The sequence below is a fragment of the Harpegnathos saltator genome, unplaced genomic scaffold (assembly GCF_003227715.2).
Source record: "Harpegnathos saltator strain DR-91 unplaced genomic scaffold, Hsal_v8.6 scaffold708, whole genome shotgun sequence".
NCBI lineage: Eukaryota > Metazoa > Arthropoda > Insecta > Hymenoptera > Formicidae > Harpegnathos > Harpegnathos saltator.
In genome coordinates this window covers 1,381,052-1,401,253 of record NW_020230547.1, presented here as the reverse complement: position 1 = coordinate 1,401,253, position 20,202 = coordinate 1,381,052, and the positions used below count along the sequence as shown (strand labels likewise).

At 49.4% G+C, this 20,202-nt stretch overlaps 2 protein-coding genes across 7 annotated transcripts in view; one reads left to right on the top strand and one right to left on the bottom strand.

Annotated features, from left to right (window-relative positions):
- Positions 1-5,214, bottom strand: part of Frmd5 (FERM domain containing) — an 82,588-nt gene extending 77,374 nt beyond the window's left edge. For 3 of the 4 annotated variants that reach the window (XM_011151032.2, XM_011151033.2, XM_025305684.1), the window contains exon 1: positions 4,456-5,214. In XM_011151032.2, the coding sequence (XP_011149334.1) occupies positions 4,456-4,551 (96 nt within the window). In that variant the 5' untranslated portion in view covers positions 4,552-5,214. The remainder of the gene's footprint in view (positions 1-4,455) is intronic. The other variant, XM_011151034.2, reaches the window with a different exon arrangement.
- A 2,094-nt stretch (positions 5,215-7,308) lies between these two features.
- LOC105189125 (glucose-6-phosphate 1-epimerase) overlaps positions 7,309-20,202 on the top strand; it is a 48,402-nt gene continuing 35,508 nt past the window's right edge. The window contains exons 1-2 of one of the 3 annotated variants that reach the window (XM_011151029.3): positions 7,309-7,532; positions 8,223-8,274. In XM_011151029.3, coding sequence (XP_011149331.1) covers positions 7,463-7,532; positions 8,223-8,274 — 122 coding nt within the window. In that variant the 5' untranslated portion in view covers positions 7,309-7,462. The remainder of the gene's footprint in view (positions 7,533-8,222; positions 8,275-20,202) is intronic. The other 2 variants (XM_011151030.3, XM_011151031.3) reach the window with 2 other exon arrangements.

The following is a 20,202-nucleotide window of genomic DNA, read 5'->3' as shown; positions in this document are numbered from 1 at the left end:
ACGCCGCTTCATACTCCGAAGAAGCTCATATCGATCTACGTTGACTCGCGTCAGCCGCCATTCAGAGGCGCTCATCAGTATGTGCGAGTCGACTTTCCGCGTCAATTGAGTCTCGTGTTCGGCTGAGAATTCGCCGGTTCCTCGTTTTCGTATATTTCATTAGATTTTACGAGAATTTCTCAATGAGAACTTTCTCAGGAAAGAAAGTCTGAAGAAGCTTCGCGACAAAATTTCTTTTGAATAAATTTCGAACTTTTCCAAAGTTCCGTAAAGATCTTCTCTGTCGCAAGAAGTTTCTAAAAATATTTTACGGTGTATAACACCGTCTTTTTCTTCCTTTCTTTTACCGCGCTTATTTCCGCCAATTCTTGCCGTGCGTCGTCTTTCGGGTCTGATCAGGGTGAAAGGAGGAGCTCTTCGGGTTCCAGAATAGTCGGAGCCCTCTGTGCGAGCCTCAATTAATGACGCGGTGGCTCCTTCGTTTTTTTTTCCGCTCTCGTACTAATTACATGCGTCCATGCGATAAAGGAGTCACGTGCTGACTTGCGAGCGACGAGTGTGCGATATATAGGGTATCCGCAAAGGTCGGGGTCAGACTTGCGCTATGTGTTAATGAGGTCGAGCAGATGGAAGAAGCTCGCGTAAACTTCCGTGCCCGAAAATGCTCGATTAAAAAGTTCTACGCGTTCGAAGATTTACGAGCGGAACCGCTTCGCGCAACTCGGAAACGGTTCAAAAATTTATCAAGACACGTCTTGATTCATTACAGATTTTATCACAGATGTTCCGCGCACACACACACACACAATTCGAATTCTTTCAAATATTTCTACCGTATGGGAAATAGTAATAAACGCGCTTTTTTCAACTCCTTTTGTACACTCCCAAGACTGGTCTTCTGTCTCTACCAGATTCTCATGAAGCGACTGTCCCATGTGACCCCGTAAATCAAGCGAAGAAGCGCTAAATGTAGCGGGGAACAATTCCGCTTAAAAATCTCCGGACGTCTGTAACTTCCTAATGAAGCATTCTCCGACGTAAGTTTGCATAAACTTTTTTCACCTACTCGACTTCATTAGCGCATTGTACAAGTTCCGCCCCGAGCTTTGCGGGTAGCCCGTATGCGCAAGGGTCCAAATTGCGCACGACCCTCCTTTGACAAAGATCGCCCCGCGTGAACCGCGCGGCCGAAGAAACGCGAATCGAGCGTCCCCCATTCGGATCCGTCATTATATTGTTACGCGTCTATCTTTACTTACTCACGTATTTATCATCACGGATATTATTATATTTACTTTATCATTATACGGCATTATTTTTATCACTATATCTTTCCTATTATATATTATCATACATTTATTTTTATACGTCTTATATACAGGCGTGTTTACGACCACTCGTCCGCTCTGATTTTTTTGTAAACTTTAGACACTTTAGACAGAAATGTTTCAGACAAAAGTTGTTGAAATTAATCGGTAGGAAAATATGATATAATAAGAAATTAGGCTTTCCGTTTAAGAAAATTGATGATCAGTGAATATCTCAAAAGTGGCGTCATCTGTAAACAAAATGCTATCGCTGTCTTATGTCCCTCAAGCAACTTTTGTCCGAAACATTTTTCTCCAGAAGGTCGCGTTTTCGAAAAGATCGGAGCGGTCGTAAACAGCCTGCACCTTCGTTATTGTTGCATGTTTTTGTTCACATCCGCTCGCTTTAGAGAAAAATATTTCAGACCAAAGTTGTTGAAATTAATCGGTAGGAAAAGGTGATACAATAAGAAATTAGGCTTTCCGTTTAAGAAAATTGATGATCAGTGAATATCTCAAAAGTGGCGTCATCTGTAAACAAAATGCTATCGCTGTCTTATGTCCCTCAAGCAACTCCGAAACATTTTTCTCCAGAAGGTCGCGTTTTCGAAAAGATCGGAGCGGTCGTAAACAGCCTGCACCTTCGTTATTGTTGCATATTTTTGTTCACATCCGCTCGCTTTAGAGAAAAATATTTCAGACCAAAGTTGTTGAAATTAATCGGTAGGAAAATATGATATAATAAGAAATTAGGCTTTCCGTTTAAGAAAATTGATGATCAGTGAATATCTCAAAAGTGGCGTCATCTGTAAACAAAATGCTATCGCTGTCTTATGTCCCTCAAGCAACTCCGAAACATTTTTCTCCAGAAGGTCGCGTTTTCGATAAGATCGGAGCGGTCGTAAACAGCCTGCACCTTCGTTATTGTTGCATATTTTTGTTCACATCCGCTCGCTTTAGAGAAAAATATTTCAGACCAAAGTTGTTGAAATTAATCGGTAGGAAAAGGTGATACAATAAGAAATTAGGCTTCCGTTTAAGAAAATTGATGATCAGTGAATATCTCAAAAGTGGCGTCATCTGTAACAAAATGCTACGCTGTCTTATTCTTCAAGCAACTTTTGTCGAACATTTTCCTCCAAGGTCGCGTTTTCAAAAGATCGGAGCGGTCGTAAACAGCCTGCACCTTCGTTATTGTTGCATATTTTTTTTCACATCCGCTCGCTTTAGAGAAAAATATTTCAGACCAAAGTTGTTGAAATTAATCGGTAGGAAAATATGATATAATAAGAAATTAGGCTTTCCGTTTAAGAAAATTGATGATCAGTGAATATCTCAAAAGTGGCGTCATCTGTAAACAAAATGCTATCGCTGTCTTATGTCCCTCAAGCAACTCCGAAACATTTTTCTCCAGAAGGTCGCGTTTTCGAAAAGATCGGAGCGGTCGTAAACAGCCTGCACCTTCGTTATTATTGCATATTTTGCTTCGCATCCGCTCGTAGCTCATCCGCTCAGCTCGCACAGGCGACTTCGCGATCCGGCCGAGTCAGCATAAAATCAATCCACGCGTATTCGCGCGCGGCGGTGCTCGCGGAGGACCGAGAGCGGAGCAAGCGGAGCAGCTGGAGAAAATAAAAACGCGGAACGCGCGTTCTCGAGAGCGGCGTATCAATTTATCGGGGAGTGCTCTCTCGCGTCGACTACTTGCGTAACCGCTGACCGCGATACGGCGGCGGCGGCGGCTATAGAGCGATTGCTCGATACGCGCGCGGCACGTAACGAGTCGACGCGAGCGATTGAGTTCGCACTCCTCGGCCAGAAGACAGCCTTGTCCGTCGGGGTCGCGCCATCGTCGCTGGCGCGTGGCACAAATAAGCGATACATCCGCTGGGACATATAAACGACGTCGTCGGCGAGGGCCGCCGCGGGACAAGACTCGTTCGTCAGCCTGGTAAAGTCGCGGCCGGCCGCGACTCGCGACACTTCCCGAGGAAACGAGCAGCGAGAGAGCGGGCTTTGGCATGCAAATTCGAGGCCTACCGCGAGGGGAAAGCCGCGCGCGCGCGACGCTTGTCTCCCGGAGGAGGATCCCTCGCCTCGCCTCGCCTCGCCTCGCCTCGCGAGAGGGGCTGAACGTGCGAGGAGAGCGAGAAACCGCGCGCGCCACCTCGTCGAGAGGCTGCTCGAGAGAGCAGAGCGCCGGCCGAGTTTTTGACTCGGAACAGGCCAGCGCGTGCGATAGGCGGTTTTCTGGAATCGATCCAAGGCGGCCCCGCCGCGCCGTCGGAGACGCGCCGCGGATCCGCGCGGCCAAACGTCAAAGGGATATCCGCGAGCCGCCGCGCGATACACCGAGTCACGCTCGAGTTCCTGCCTACTCGCGTCCAGCAGCGGTGCTCAACCACCGGGGCGAGACACGTGGGGCATTGCCGCGGGGTTGAAGAATCACCCATCGGCGGGCCTCGAAATCGATATTTACGCTGGCGAAATTGATATACTCGCCACGCCGAAACCTCCGAATCTCGCGCGGTCGTCTGTCTTCATGGTAATTCCGATCCACGCGCGAGGATGCCGTAATCGTCGTGAGATCATCGCGTCAGAATACGAGTTGGATCACTCTACGCTCTCTCTCTCTCTCTCTCTCTCTCTCTCGCAGCTTCGCATCCGCGTCTCGGAATTTTGGCCCGCCTGAGAGATTCCGAAGGACAAACGGGGATTCGCACGGCGAACTCGCCGCTCGCCGAGGTCCTCGGCAAGGCTAAGGAGATTAAGTAGAATCGAAAGAGGTTCGATATCGAGAGTATTAATCTCGCATGAAGTTGGCGTCTCGAACGGATCGGCGAGACGGACCCGCGAGCGCAACGCGTTACGAATGTATCGCACGGCGTGATCCTCGGAGGGGATCCCCGTCGTCCGGGCAGCATCCGGCGAGAGAATGGCATCGCCGGGACCCCGGCGTTTAGCAATCGCGATCCACCCACCTGCCGTGAGGCACGCGGATCGGAGCAATTCCGAGAGCCGTCGGTCGACTCGCGCGGCGCGCCGCGCAGCGCGCAGGGGGTTGCGAAACAAAGTCGCTCGCGCGCGCGCGTCCACCCCCCGCGACGGGGCGCCTGTCTCTTGTCCCCCGTCGCCCTCCGTCGCTTACCTGAAAGTCGCAGTGGATAATTTCGGCGTCGTCCAACAGTCGAATAGTGGCGCGATGCACCACCGTCACGTCACTCTTGCTGCCGAACTTCAACATTTCTGCCCTCAAGTCGTCACCCGAATTATCCCCCCGGCCCTCATCGTCCCTGCCCCCACAGCACCACACACTGCCCGTTTATTAATCGCGACACGCGCCACCGTCGTCCTGCACCCCGTCGTGGACGCCGGTCGTCGTCGTCGTCCTCGTCGTCGTCCTCGTCGTCGTCGTCGTCCTCGTCGTCGTCGTCGTCGTCGTCGTCGTTGTCGTCGTCGTGCTGGCCGCCGCTGCCGCCGCCACCGTCGCCGCAGACGCGCGACCGTACTCCGTATTATAAATCGACGAGCTGACACGGCACGACGGCGCGACGGCACGATTGCACAGCGGTGAACGACGACACATCACCGTAACGGAAGAACGCGAAGCTGTCTGTCAACCGGTCCCGTCCACTGCTGCGCCGCCGCCGCGGCCGTAGCGGCGCTGCCACATCTACGCCTCGCGAGACCGAGGCCTGTGCGCCGTTGCCGTTGCCACCGCCGCCGCGGTGGCAGCCGTTTGACAGGTGCGCGCGCAGCCTCTCGCACGCTCCGATCCGGCCTGCTCTGGACTCTGACGTTTCGCTCGCCTCGGCCACGGCGCAGCCGAAATGTCGTGCGTCTCTCGCGCTTTCGAGTGTGTGTTTCGGCCCGCTTGGCCTCTTTCCCTCTCGCTCTCCCTCTTCCTCCCCGCCCCTCTCTCTCTCTCTCTCTCTCTCTCTCTGTCTGTCTGTCTGTCTCTCTCTCTCTTGTGGCCGATGAGTGTCAAGAGTCGAGTGCTGAGGTCTGTTCTCTGCGGCTAATCTGACGTCTAAAAGCTCGCTCTTTTCCTGTTCAACGTGATTTTACGCACTGCTTTCGCGCTCCAACGCGCGAAGAGCGCAACTGATACAGCGCAAAAGTTGCGGCAACATTGCTGCGGCGTCGTTGCAATATTGCAAAACCTCGTTGCGACGTTGCGGCAACTTTCTGTGCTACATGGGAAGGTAGCTGAACTGAACAGAGAACAGACTTCTGGTGCTTCTTCGTGTGCTCTGAAGTGACCTGTCGACGTAAGAACGACGTAAGGTCTCTGTTCCTTTTAGCCGAACTACTCGGCCGCACTGAAACCTTGTCCCTTTCCTCCGCTTGCGTGATTTTTCTACACTCGTTTCACTCCCGCGACGAAAGTGCAAGTCGGTTCAGCGGAAAGGAACGGACGTGGAGTCTGAACTCTGACTTTAGACCGATGATGCGCGTGTAGATGTTTATTGGTGAGAGGCAAGCGAGAGAGACAGAGAGAGAGAGAGAGAGAGAGAGAGAGAGAGAGAGAGAGAGATTGGCGGCTTCCGTTGGGATTTTTGTCGCACGTGAAAGTTCCGGGGCACTCGCGAATATTGGCCACGGAGACGAGCGTGAGCCCAGCTGGTAAATAGAGGGCGCTATCTGCCGAATACGCTCGTATTCGGGAAAGAACAGGTTCGAATCGATAGGAATAATTCGCTGTGCCACAGGGAGTAGACGGTGCAAGGAAATCGCACGTATCGCACACTCAATTCGCGGGTCGAAGAATTGCAATCTGCGCTACCTACGTTTACATTTGGAGTCGGAGGTCAGTCGTTGGCTGCTTTCGAAGAACGTTCGTTCAAGAATGCTCAGTGCGTATTTAGCACGTTGTCTTATCAATTCGCATCAGTTGCACTACGGCAGTATCGATGGAAGCTGAAAGAGGTCGCTAGTCGCCACATCCTGTAAGACAAGGAGAATTTGTTGCGAGACGCGGAGCACCGCCGGCTGAATCTCCATAAACTGACCAACTGACAGTAACATTACTTCGATATCACAATTTCTCACTCAGAGAGAGAGAGAGAGAGAGAGAGAGAGAAAGGCAGAGAGAAAGAGAGAGCAACGTAAGTATAATAACGACACGTGTTGGATGTAACAGCTAAATTGTTGAGTAAGGCTGACTTTCACCAAGCTCCACTTAACCTAATCGGCGGTCAAGTAGCAAAGTTACCAATTGAACTCAATTTCTCCTCCAACAGTAATTTCCTCAGTTGGTAATTTTGCCAGTCTGAACTGATTCCATTAAAATTTTTTAAATTAATTTCACTTGATTTTATTAATTCTTCCTTTCATTAAGCTAAATTTAAACGCCAGTACATTTCGAAATTTCCGTCGGTTAGCCGTCGGTTAACTTAACCAAAGTGAAAGTCCGTCTCTCTGTCTTTGTCCCTTAGTCTGCCCCCTCTCTTCCTCTGCCCTTCTCTCTAAATTACTAGCTTCAAAAACACATCTAGACTAATTTCCTCGACCACTGAAACCGTTAAAAGACCTTTAGATACGGAAAGTGAAAGTCACTCTTTAGGCAACGAGACAATCGATCGGGAGGTCTCGAATAAAGTAAGACTGCTCGAGCGGCAATTGCCGAATCGGCGAATCACCGTCGATCGACCGAAGACAAAACGACGGAACGATCCATAGTGATTGGTCCATTTCCCTCTCGCGCTCACCTTCCCCACACGCACCTCGTGCCGACGATTCTCGAACGCGCGACGAGCCCCTCCGCTCCCGTTTACTTTTCCCACACCCCATAACCCGAAACGGAAAACCTGAGCGCAACGATAATTGGCGCGCTTGCCATTCGGCAGTAACACACGCGCGTCATTGAGAGTCGAGTGGGCTCCGCTTGGTTGGCCGTCGGTACGGCCTGAAGTTGCCGCGCCGCTTCGGGATTGCCGGCACTGGCGCGCATCGATTCGACCGCTCGAACGCGCGACCGCCGCGGTTGGCCGCGCTCGAGTGTCGCGCGCTGCGATACGCCGGTCCTTGCGTCGAGCGCCGGTGGTAGGGTGACGGTTAAGTGGCGAGCGCGCGGGTGGGGACGAGGTCGAGGGCGTTGAACAAAGGTTGGATGCGTCGGTCGGCCGGCCGGCGGCCGCATTCACGATTCAAACATGGCAGCGGCTACCAGCGTTGTCGTGCTCGACAGGGGCAACAACACCACCTGCACCATCAATTTGCACGGTGTGTGCGTGTGCGTGCGTGCGTGCGTGCGTGCGTGCGTGCGTGCGTGCGTGCGTGTATGTGTGCGTGTATGTGTGAGTGTGGAACATGCGTGTGAACTACGCGCTAGTGTGCGTGTGCGCGCGTCTCTCCGCGAAGCTCCGCGTCGCGGAATAAGAATCTCGCTCGATCTATCGAGGAAATCGCGGCGACGTCTCAGGAGCGTGTCCGCGAGTTCGCGCCCCGTCGACGCTGCGTCAACGTCCAGACGACGACGCGACGACCTCGGCGCTGCCGCGTGCGCGACGTCGAGGCCGCGGCTGCCGAAGCGCTCGCTAGATTTTCGTGCGTGTGTCTTTCCTCTCTCTCCCTCTCTTTATGTATCTCTCTCTCTCTCTCTCTCTCTCTCTCTCTCGTTCTCTCTTTCTCTCTTACTCTCGTCGCTCCGCTGAGGCCGCGAGAACGCTCGCGCTCGCGCTCGTTTTCCGCCGCGCGAAATCTCGCGTCCACGACGGCCTTCACGTGTTTCGCCTCGTTTCGCGCCACGCGTAGAGTAGTTTAGTGAAACGCGCGATGTGCATCGGCCACCCGGTATATCCCGTCGCGCGAGAACGTCGCTGTTTCCGTCCGCTGCCGCGCCGGGCCGGTCGACGGCTCGAGGCCGCTCGACGCAGACGACGAAAATTCTCATGACGATTTTCCATTTTGCAGGAGCCACCGTGGTGTCCTGGCGGGTGAACAATCAGGAGCAGCTCTTCGTCAGGTGAGTACATAGAAGAAAAAAAAAGCATACGCTCTCTGCGCGCTGTTTTGACAGGCGAGCGGCGCGACGGGCCGGTCGGCCGCGCGCATGCGCGCGACCGGTCGCGCGAGCGCCGATCGCCTTGACGTTTTGATCTCTGTGATTGATTCGAATCTTAATGCGAATCTGCTCTCTCGGCCGCGGCGGGCTCTTCGGTTTTTCTCTCCTTCGTTTGCGCGCACTCGCGCTCCGCTAATAAAACCGATGGCGTACGGAGAAACGTGAGACGCGCAAACGGCTTGACTATATAATTGGTCGATTCGTTCGGCGTTTACGTTACTCTACGTGCCGTCGCCTCAACTTCGCCTTGGGGGTAAAGAAGGGTAGAACCGGGCGAGGGGTGAAACTGGGCAGGCTGGTTGAGGCAAATTTCAAAGTCTGCGAGACTGCGCGAGGTGTTACGAGCGATGACTCGCGACTCTGGAGTATCGCGCGCGGGCCTTTCGTGAAACAAGCTGTACAACGCGTCGCGTAAAACACGAGACAAAGTCGCCGGAGTATATAAACGTTGACGCAAGTGGTAAGGTTACACGCGAGGTTACGCATCTCAGATGAGATCGAATGCGTTTAGCATGACCGCGCGTGGCAAGGCGAACTGGCGAAAGAGCGTTACATGAGTGCGATCTCGCGCAAAAACATTAATAATATATCGATACGATGAATGAATGTCAGGAGCGTGTCGTGGCGGCCGCAGCGAAGGTGTGCAACTCATTCGCCTCAAGTTCCCTCGAGCGAGTTCCCGAGGAACCTTTAAACCTCTCTCTCTCTCTCTCTCTCTTTCTCTATCTCTCTCTCTCTCTCTCTCTCTCGCACCTTCGAGTTCGGGCTCATTCAAGCCCGCGATTTGGCGAAACAGAAAGGAAGAAAAGGAGAGAGAGAGAGAGAGAGAGAGAGAGAGAGATAAAAAACAGGCGTGCGAGAGAGAGAACGCCTTGCACCTTGAAGTGGCGAGAAAGCCGCCGCGCTTATGACGAATGGCATTGGCGGAGAAAGTCGGCCGGTTTCCGCTCGAAATCGTATCAAGGTATTGTCGAAAAAAGCGCGACAGAGACAGAGAGAGAGAGAGATCGCGCCGACGTGACGGTTTATTGTCCGAGATGCAAGGTCTCCGCTATGCTACGCCGAGCACGAATCACTCCGCCAGCAAGTGACACACAACGTCTGGCGATGAAAAAACTGGCGGGGAAAGAGAGAAAGGGACGAAAGGGGAAAAAAGGAGAAGAGGAGCGAGAGACAACTGTTTCGCGCGGTCGGGCAAAGTCCTGCGCTGACGACGGCGATTGAAAGTCGTCGTCGTCGTCGTCGTCGTCGGCGAGCGGCTCGAGAGCAACGCGCTGCAATTTTTCCACGAGCGCGCGGACCTTCGATGAAGACGCACCTGGCGTGCATCCGCGAACCCTGGATTTCAATTCGACGCTCCGGCGAGCCCGATTGCCTTCGTCACACTCTTCTTCTTTCTTCCGCGAATCCGCGACTCCGGCGCGCGAGCAGCGTTCTCGCCGAGATCTCGTTCCGTCAAGGAAGAAAATTGCAGCGTAGCCTTGGGAGCCTCCTCTCCCGCCGTGCCCCGTCGCCGTCGTCCCCCTCGCGCTCGTAAATCCTACGAGCGAGCGAGCGACCCCTTTCCTCCCCTCCCCCGCCACCCGCCTGCGTCGCGATAATAGCCGAGCGCGTATTTCGATAATTTTACGGAATCGCCACAGCGGAATAGATCGTTATTCGCGAGACAATGCACGCAACGCGCGAGGAGGAAGAGAGAGAGAGAGAGAGAGAGAGAGAGACACGGGTGGAAGGCGCGCGCGCGCGCGCGCACCTGCCGAGAAAGAACCGCGTAAAAGCGCGGTGCCCGTGACGATCGCTTTAAAAGCGGCAGCCCGAGAGCAGACGATGAAAAAACTGACGGAGAGAGAAGGCAAGGGCGCTCTCTGGACCAGTACATACCTTATACACGGGGTTCAGGGCCCCTCGTCGCTTGCCAGTCATCCAGTCCTTCCGACTGTAAAGCCACTCTGTCGAGACTGGGTTTTGTAATAGAGCCGCGATAGCCTATCGGAGTAATGACTGCGTGCGAGACTGATGAAAAATCAGCCTTCAACGTTCTCTCTCTCGCTCCGCCATTTCCAGCCGCGTGAAAAATGCAGCGCGACCGGATGTCACGCCGCTGGGCGTTTTGCACATTTCGCAACCCCATTCCGCCGCGATCGAGACGATCGACCGCCTCTCTCTCTCTCTCTCTCTCTCTCTCTCTCTCTCTCTCTCGCGATTCTCCCGTTTGTTGCGTGCGAGTTGAGCCGCCGGTGCGATTAGCGCGCGCGATGCATTTCCAGCGGCGACGATGTCTGTTAATCTCCTCCGCGTGCGAAACGCGTCGTCCTGTAGATTTTTCGGGGAAGTTTTAGCGAGAGGACTCGCGTTGACTTGAGTCGAAAATCGTCGGAGGTAATCTCGCGACTCATCGGGAACGTCGCTGTCTCGAGGACGCCGTCTGCGAATTTCTTTCTACGATGGCGAGTGACGCATACACGCGCGATGCGCGAACGCTCGTAATTCACCACAATTTCCCTCGAAGCGGCTGTATAAAAGTTACGAGTCGGTATGTCCGGTCGCGAGCGCGATATGATCGCGACGCGACGCGCGACACGCGACGGAAGCGCTTTTGCGTCTATCAGTCGGAAGAGAAAATGCCGGCTCTTAATTTCGATTATTATCAGTATTAAGGGAGGAATTACACGCGGAAGGCCGTTTTCAAGGCTATTTTGATAATTGTTTTGACAGAAACGGTGAGATCAATGAACTTGGAATGTTCGCAATGTATTCGTTAATATTCAGAATATAAAATAAATTTTATTGAATCACCAGAACCGAATCAACTTGTAATTGTAGATAAAAATGCAGTCATCCGCTTTGCGAGCTCTGTGTTTGCTGTCGACATAATTCCGGGCTTCTCGCTACTCTGAGACCAAAAAATGAGAAAGATTTTTCAAATATTATGGTTGCCATTACAGCCCGTACCAAATTGAAAGCAGCGAAGCCAAGTTTAGAAAAATAATGACTGTACAAGAAAAAAATATCGAAAATGAAACTTTTTTCAACTTGTAATCATATTTTTAAAAAATGAATAAAGTAAAATATAACTGTGTTCGAGGTAAGGACGAAAACTACACGTCTATTGTATATTGTGTGAAAATTTCAAGTTATTCAGTAGTTTTTGCGTAATCGTGTCGATATAGCTGAAGAAAACAGCGTGTCCAGATAAACGCATTTAAAATTTGCTTTCCATATAGATGGTAACAAATTTATTTTATACTTTGAACATTAATGAATACACTGAAAATTTCAAGTCCATTGATCCTACCGTTTCTGTTAAAAGAATTCTTTAAAAAGAAGAACAGCCTTGAAAACGGCCTGTTCCGCATATAATTCCCCCCCCTTAACCCTTTAACACTTACTGCTAATTATAGTTGCCAGAAACGCATTTAAAAATCCATAACCTAGTTAAAAAAGGAGATATTTTCGTTTTCTTTGCACCACTGTAAAGGTGAATTCTTCTTCTAAATAATGGTATACAGATTGTATGTAGATTCGGTTTAGTTTGTTTTTAGCTCAGTTTTAATGGTAACTGTTACTGACATTGTTACTGACATCTAGAAGTGCACTATGCAAATGAATAGATTGGTATCTGTTATAATTTTATACATTTGGAAGCTTCCTCGGATGCAAAATGTGAAATTAAAAGAATACAGAAATTCAAAATGGCGAATCCAACATGATGGACATGAAAATCAAGAAATCGACCTATTTTCGTGAAACCTGGTGACCTACAGCGCTTTTTATGCGGCGAAAAATGAAGGGACGATTGACTATCTAAATGGTGATCTATAAGATATTCTTCTGAAATAGTAAGCTTGACGCTCTGAACGATAAACTTCACTCACAAACATAGTGAAGTTTCAGCTGAAAAATATCAAGCTGACTATCACAGAGTTATGTCGTATAGATTACCCTTCATTTTTCTCTGTATAGGTTGCTCACTTCGTACATGCTTTTAGAATCCAAGTCATATTTACCAATAAACAAGAAACGAACGGTAAAAGAGATCAATATAAAATTCTGATATTTTTTTTTGGTTATCGCTACTTATAGTCTCAGTTCGAAGAAACTCAAATTTTATTCCTAAAACACTTATAAAAAAGTCGGGCGTTAAAGGGTTAACAGCGGGCGAGTTAACATTTAGGACTTCATTTAAGAAACAGATCAGCAACGAGATCTCTCGCGATTTACCCTTCGCCGCTCCTTCTCGCTCCAACGCGATTCGAGCCGACAACACTCACCGTTGCATCTTCGCAATGCGAAATACATAAAGTGGAAGACAGAGCGGCGGGCGATATTTCAAATTTCGGAGAAACATGAGAGAGAAAATTTGCGGGGACGCGATGTTCGAGAGGCGAACGCATATCGTCGAGTTGCAAATTATCGTCGCTGGCACTTTGCATTTTCGCCCGAACCGTTCTCCACTCTCTCCGTCTCTCTTCCTCTGCTTCTCGATCGTCGGCTTTTTATTTGTATGTACGAGCTTCACTCGGAGGTGGTCTTTGTTCTTCCGAGCGTATCCTTCAGCCACCGTGTGAAAGTCGCGCGTCAAAATAAATCATATAGTCGGCTGAGAGAAACGCGTGTGTAAGGGACGAATTTAAATACCTGTCGTTTGCAACAGAGGATCAATTTTCGAATTGATAAAGATTCGTTCTTACTCGAAATTCTATGTGTTATCGTTTATAACAAGCTTTGAGCAAAATTAAACATCAATGCTGCGACATTATTTAATCGCAAGCGAATGTTGCAATTGTCGACGACAATTCGCAAAAGCTGCTGGCCGGTGTCTTGGAAAAAGTGAAGATGGTTAATGTAAATAATTCCTGTTGCTTGGTTTTTAGACCTATGCGCACTTGTTCCTTAATTCCTTCAGAAAGAAACGGTGTCCCATCTCTGAGAAAGTATCACGATTAATTTAAAACCTCCTTCACGACGAAAGATAAGTCTCGGCTGCGTGTAAATTTGCCGATTTATTCTCTCGCGATTACTCGCGCACCAAGCAGGACATTCACCTAATCAGGGCACGAGTCTTGACGGCGAATCGATCGAATCGACGTCCATTTCCGCGCGCATAAATAGACGACATGCTCATCGATCATCGCGCGAGAGAGAATCGTACGAGAGAGAGAGAGAGAGAGAGAGAAAAAAAAAAAAGAGAGAGAGAGAGAGAGAGCCGCTCTCGGAACTTGACCGCGCCATCGGTAATACGAGAGGCATCACGTGCACCGTTTCGATCTCCCGCTTTTTACGCTCCGCAAACGTGGATGTCGTCGTCGAACATCTGCGTTCACGGGGTCCGAGAGCGGAAACGAGGAGGAGAGCGAGGAGGAGAGCGAGGAGAGAGCGAGCGGCGGCACAGCGGCGGGCGCGACGGATCAATCGGGCGAATTACGACTCGCCAAAAATCACGCTAACTAACCAGTCCCGGACACGTTTCGGGCTCGAGATGACGCGCGACGAGCCGCGCGTTTGCAGCCCCCTTCGGTCTTCAGGGGGAAACTCGACGGGGAAACCAACTCGGCTTTCGCGCGGATTCCGAGTTCCGTGACTGTGAGATTCGAGCGCCGGATTAAACAGCGGAAGGAAGGGTGCGTCCGCCGTGATTGTGCCACGAAGGGGATGGAGGGGGAGGAGGGAGAGGCAGAGGATAGCTGAAGAGAGTGTGTGTCGTAAGCATATTATGTGCCGCGCAACCCCTTTCGACATCAAGACAGCAGGGTGACCTAACTGTTCTTCGCTCGAGTATAGACAAAGAACGCCGGCCACGGGGGTGGGGCCCAGGGGGGAAGGAGGGGGGAAGGAGCGAGCGAGCGAGAGAGAAGGAAGAGAACAACGACAGAGATAAATAGCTAGAGCGAGTGGAGAAACGCGACGGCGAGGCTGCGGGAGGAGCGAAAGGGGTGCGGGTATACAAATGCACGATTCATCTTGACGGAGGGATGGGACGATGATTAAGGGTCCCTCGTCTATCCTCGCCGCGCGGCTAAAGACGCGGCCGCGTTACCACACATGTGCTCCGCACACTCACCGGGGCGGGGGGGGGGGAGGAGGGCGAGGGGCCGGGGCGGAAAACATCGTTAATGGCTGCCGGCCAGGACCCCGACCATGAAATTTCAGCTCGACTCGCACGGATTAGAGGTTTCGTTCGAGCCGTGGACGTGGATCCGAAGAGTTCGTCTCGGCTCGCGTGACGCGATCTACGCGACGAGCCGGCGGAAGAAAGAGAACACACGCGTGGCGGAGAGAGAGAGAGAGAGAGAGAGAGAGAGAGAGAGAGAGTCGCTCGATGTGTGCGCATTCTTGAAGAGCGACGCGCGATGGTCGTTTACCCTGCTCTCGCAGGTCGGATTGTGTAAGCTCATTGTGTGCGTAACTGCGCGCCTAAGCGCTGACGGTAGGGATGCTGATTTTAAATCGATTTAATCGAAGATCGATTAATCCTAAAAGGGGCCTGAAAGATCGATTTGAAATCGATTTTCTGGAACTGAATCGGTTCAAGGGTCGATCTGTAATTTCTGAAAATCGCCAACACGATTGTTTCACTTTCTACTAGTGATACAGCTCTTTTTTATTCTTCTTAGTTGTAATATTTGAACTCACTTAATGGCTGCACGATGTACATTACGTTGCCTTTAGGCCGATGTTCCATGGGCGAAAATTTTCAGCGGAACGGAACGTGCGAACCAGTCATTGCCACTCCATATAATAGTATACATTGTATACGTATGATAGTAAACGTGATTTCTTATTTAATAACGTTTAAAAGCCCTTGATTGACGTTTAATCAAACTAATTAAATCCTTAGCACAAAGATTTAAAGATCCTTTTCTATTTTGTTCTGGCCACACACACACACAGAACACAACCAAAAGAATATTATATGTTTAATTTCTTTAATTCATATTAAAATTTAATTTCTTTAATTAATATTAAAATTTAATTTCTTTAATTCATATTAAGCTATATGAATTACACGCGGTCTACTTTAGAGTGTAGAAATTTGACAGATAATATACTTCAATGAGTGGTTCCACTCTGCATGCATACCGATTCAAATCGATTTTCTGAAATCGATTCTTTATAAACCGATTTTCTAAAGATCGACTTTTTCCCCCGTGATTCGAATCGATCTTTAAATCGATCTGTTTGAAAAAAAAAATCGGCATCCCCAGCTGACGGGCTCAGGTCCTTCTGAGTGTCCTGCAGACACGCGCGGTCCTCTTCGGTCGCTGCTTCGACGATCTCTGATTGGCGTCTCATCGGCGACACCAACGAAGACGTCCGCTTTCGGCTCTTCGTCAGCTCATTCGCTATAAATGTCGCTGGGAATTCAATCAATCGATTCGTTTGGGCTTCCACGAGAGCCGCGCGCGAGGATCGAGTCGTTATATCCTGCCGATTTTCTCGCGGTGCAATTAGCCGCCATTTAGCCGTCTGAATCGACTTTACACTCCGTTAACGTATTCGCATGTTTCCTGCTCGTCCCAAATGAGTATGTGTGATGTTGACTTTTTTTTATTTTTTATTTTACATATCGCTGCGGAAAATACTGCGTGGGAGTCGAATCCGAATCTCCCCCCCCTTGCTCTGCCGCATAAATCGCGCGTCGGTAACACGATGTTCCCATAGAGTAATCCGAGTCTCAACAAGCGAAAAGAAAATGAAGTAAAAGAGATAAATATAGCAGAGAGCCGAATCGCAACATAGAGGAAGCTGTAACTTCTCGTGTTATAATGACCTATATAATTAATTAACACATGTGCAAACGTTTCGACAGCACATTGCATCCTCACCCTCTTGGGTGGGCGGGGAGAGGGGCGAGGGGGGAATCGAAACGTTTGTACATGTGTTAATCATACTTCGTTACATCTCTCTCCAAATTGCAAGCGCAATTGTCTCTCTTGCAGGCCCTTCTCTCATTTATTGTATTAATCCTGATCGTTAATATTCGAGTCTTTATCGGTGTCTTATATATTATTGATAATATCGCAGTAAAAATTATGCTAAAATTACTTTTATTTTAATCGCTTAAAATCTTTCTTGCGACACCTTTCGTGAAGCTCGGTTCTATATCGATATTGCAGTTTGGATTATTGCGCAAAAATAGTAAATAACAAAGGCAGCAGAGTTTTCGAGCAATTACAGTATTGTGTGATGAACCTTTTCGTAAAATTCGTGCGTAATATTTTCCAAACAAACATCTAAGGTGCTTTCGGTCGCGTATGGTCGACGCGATTACGCGAGAGATTTTTGTTGCAATTTCCACTATTCGATATATATTTCCGCTATATCTATACGTATATTTATAGCGGATGTCCGAGATCTTTTGGAAACGAAAAATTGTGAAGATTAAATTGAGAAGAAAAGTTATTTTGCAGGAATTGTAATGGTTATTAAATTATTACTGATTAAAAATCACCGCATCTGGAGGCTCTTTTAATTGATAACTTGAAAATTTCCGCACTTACTTGCAAAATGGTAAAGGATTTTTTCCCTTCAGAATAACCTAATTTACAATTATATGACGGCTATTGTGTCTAGCGATAGACACAAGTATATTGAACTTTGGACCCGCTGAATGTTGAACCTGCTAGGCACAACGGTCGTATACATAGAATTGTAGGTTAGGTCATTCTGAAAGGTCCTTTACCATTCTGCAAATAAGCGCGCAAATTTCCAAGTTGTCGATTAAAAGAGCCTCCAAATGCGATCGCTCTCGGTCATTAATACTTTTGCAAAATGGTACTCGACTTTTCTGCTCAGTCACTTCATCGAATTAATCTTCACAACTTTTCCTTGCCGGAAGATTCGGGGACACCCTGTATATTCCCACTAGACAATATATTTTCCGTGTGCGCACACAGCACTCGTAATGAAGTCGGACGAGAGAGAAGCACGTCGATGTTTGACTTCCCACAAAGAGAGCCAGGAAATTTATCCCTTATTCTTAGTATTGTAATTCGGGTCTCCCTCCCCGTCGGCATGGCGAGCAAAAAGAATGTCAGACGGTGCAGCGGCGCATTAGGAACGTCCCGCACTCGCGTGCATTTGACACCGCATACGTCTTTGTCACCGGGGGATTGATTCGTGCCGAGCATATGGTGGGAACGTCTGTTTCCAGCGTGGCAATGCGTGAACAGCCGATTCTTCCAGTCCTCGCGCGACCGGACGACTATACGCGACCCGCTCCGCTTCGCACCTCGGCACACGTGAGAGAGTCTCTCCTCCGTGCGAGCGACATGTTCCGCGAACCAATTACGAGACGAAGTCGCCCGCCCATCGATGATGACGGACTGTTTATCGCTTATCGTCGCGGCAGCGCATGGACACCGCGCCGGAAACGGAGCGACGATGAAGACAGACGCGGAAAAAAGCACAATAAACGATAGCCTGTGGAGCGATAGAGAGGACGAAGGAGGGGAGGTGAGGGTGGGTGGATAAAGAAAGAGAAAGGATTGGGAGAAAGAGCGCGCTAATGATACCGCGCCAGCCGTCGTCTCGGCTTTTTGCCGCCATTCGGGGCGTAGATTTGCACGAGAAAATGCGACGCGAACGGCCGCGAAGGGGCGAGACCGCCACGCTAATCAATGACGAATACCCGCCGCGGACACGCTTGTAGCGCGCCCGGTTATGTTTGTCGTTGTTTGATCCATGCGACAATCGCCTCGCTCGGAGGACCGTGAACGTCGCGATTATCAACGGCTGCGGTCGAGCGCGCGGCCATCGCAAAGATGCGCCGCACAGCGCCGTCTCTCTCGCTCTCCCTCTCTCTCTCTCTCTCTCTCTCTCGCTCTCTCAGCCTGAGCCTGACGGCCCGCGCTCAGGAGATGCGGGACAATCGATACTCGTTGCGACGCGATTATTTTCACCCGCGCGGTCCTCCTTTGAGATGCTCATGACGGGCCGCGCGAAACCCGAATTCCGCCTTTCATCCCGCCCGGCCGTCCGCGTTGCTGCGTTACGTTACTCTCAGGATCACACAAAGAGACACGCGCGAAGAGTGTGAGAGAGAGAGAGAGAGAGGAGAGAGGCGGGATCCTCTTTCGAGGAAGCGTATGCCATCTGTCTCTCTCCCCCTCCTCTCTCTCTCTCTCTCTCTCTCTCTCTCTCTCTCTCTTTCTGTCTGTCTCTCTGCCGTGCGCAGCCACTTTTTTCCGTCATCGCGAAAATAGCGGCTGCTGGAAACGCGTGTAGCGCTCTCACTCGCGGCGCAAGCTCCATTGTCGAAGCCGCGGCTGAAAACTTTGACCTTCCCCGGCTGGCCGGTTGCGCGAAAGCAGATAATGCACGAGCGTTTATCTGACGTGTAGAAAGGCGCCGTTTTGATGAGGAACACGAACGGCCGATACGGAACACGGTCATCCGCGGCGGGGCTGGAGACGGCCACTCGGGGGACGAGACACCCCCAAGCGCGATGACCCTCGCGTGACTCCGCCGTCGGCTTGATTATATTATTATCCATCGGACGCTCGCGGAGCACGCGTTTCCTGACTGGGAAAACGAACTTGGGTGAGACTTTAGAATGGGGCCTTTTCCGAATTTTGATCTTTTCGGTTTTTTGCTACTTGCTGGATAAAAATCTTCGTTGTGACTACGACAGTGATAAATAACCAATGGGGGAAGCCCGAAAAATATGTATACCGACCTATTTTTTTCAAGTTCCTTCGGATCTGATAAAACTCTGAAGGAAAAATACACCAAATTTAAACTACTGAGTAAAAATATAAAAAACTCAATGAACTTTAATGAACCAAAGACATAAACTATTATTCGCTGTAATTTAGACTTTATAATATAAATGTGTGCTTTTGATTAAAGAGCAGAGCATGATTGCGAATAACGCTGTGCTTTATTTTGCTTGTAATTCATGATATGTCCTACCTTGCGTACAGGTCTTGCTAATCTTTTTAGTATCCATTTTCAGCATATCGTAGACTCATCTGTTTAGTAAGGCGAAAGATTCGAGTAACAACTGTGAACGGTATTTAATCAGTATTAAATCGATATTTCAAATTTTAAATATATGGAATGAAATTTTCATGTTTTTTCCTATAAAGATCTTAGCCCGCCCCCCTCCCCCCTCCCTTAATATATATGTAAAACTTTGTGTACATGTTTTTTTACAGCCGGTTTTGTAAATTACAAGAACAAGAAAACGTAGTTTTTGGTATAATAGCACTTCTGAATATTTACCAAAAACATTGTTCAAAGAATAAGCGGGTAACATTTTTTTCCGGCTTTTCCGACTGATTATCACTGTCGGAGTCACAACGAAGATTTTTTACCATGAGAGTAGCAAATAAATATCAAAATTCGGAAAAGGCCCTCTCTCTCTCTAAAGTTTTACCCGAACTTGTTATCTCAGGAGAACTTTGTGGTCTGGGGATTCTCCGAAGGACTGTCTAAAGCGTCCGCTATCGGGCTATCCTTCGCTGAAACGCCTGATTGCCCGGGTAGACACTTTGATCCTCTTTTCAACCTCGATTTATATCGATCTGTTTTAATTCTACATATATTGATGTGTTTTACAATGTTTACTTATGTTGATTTCCATAATACTTTACCTACAACTCTGTCGACGGATCCTCTTGAGAACTTGCAGATGACTAATTGGGTGTTTTGTGCCGTTTGGAAGCGTTAAGTAGGACTTTAGTTTCTGCAGCAATGAAATCTGCGGAATCTTCAGACGTCGGAAAAGGGCCAACACTTCGGCTGATGTCTTCATGATAAATATAGCGCCGCAATCGGAATTTCGTTGAAAGGATCAGTTAATGTTAAAACCAACGCGATGTATTT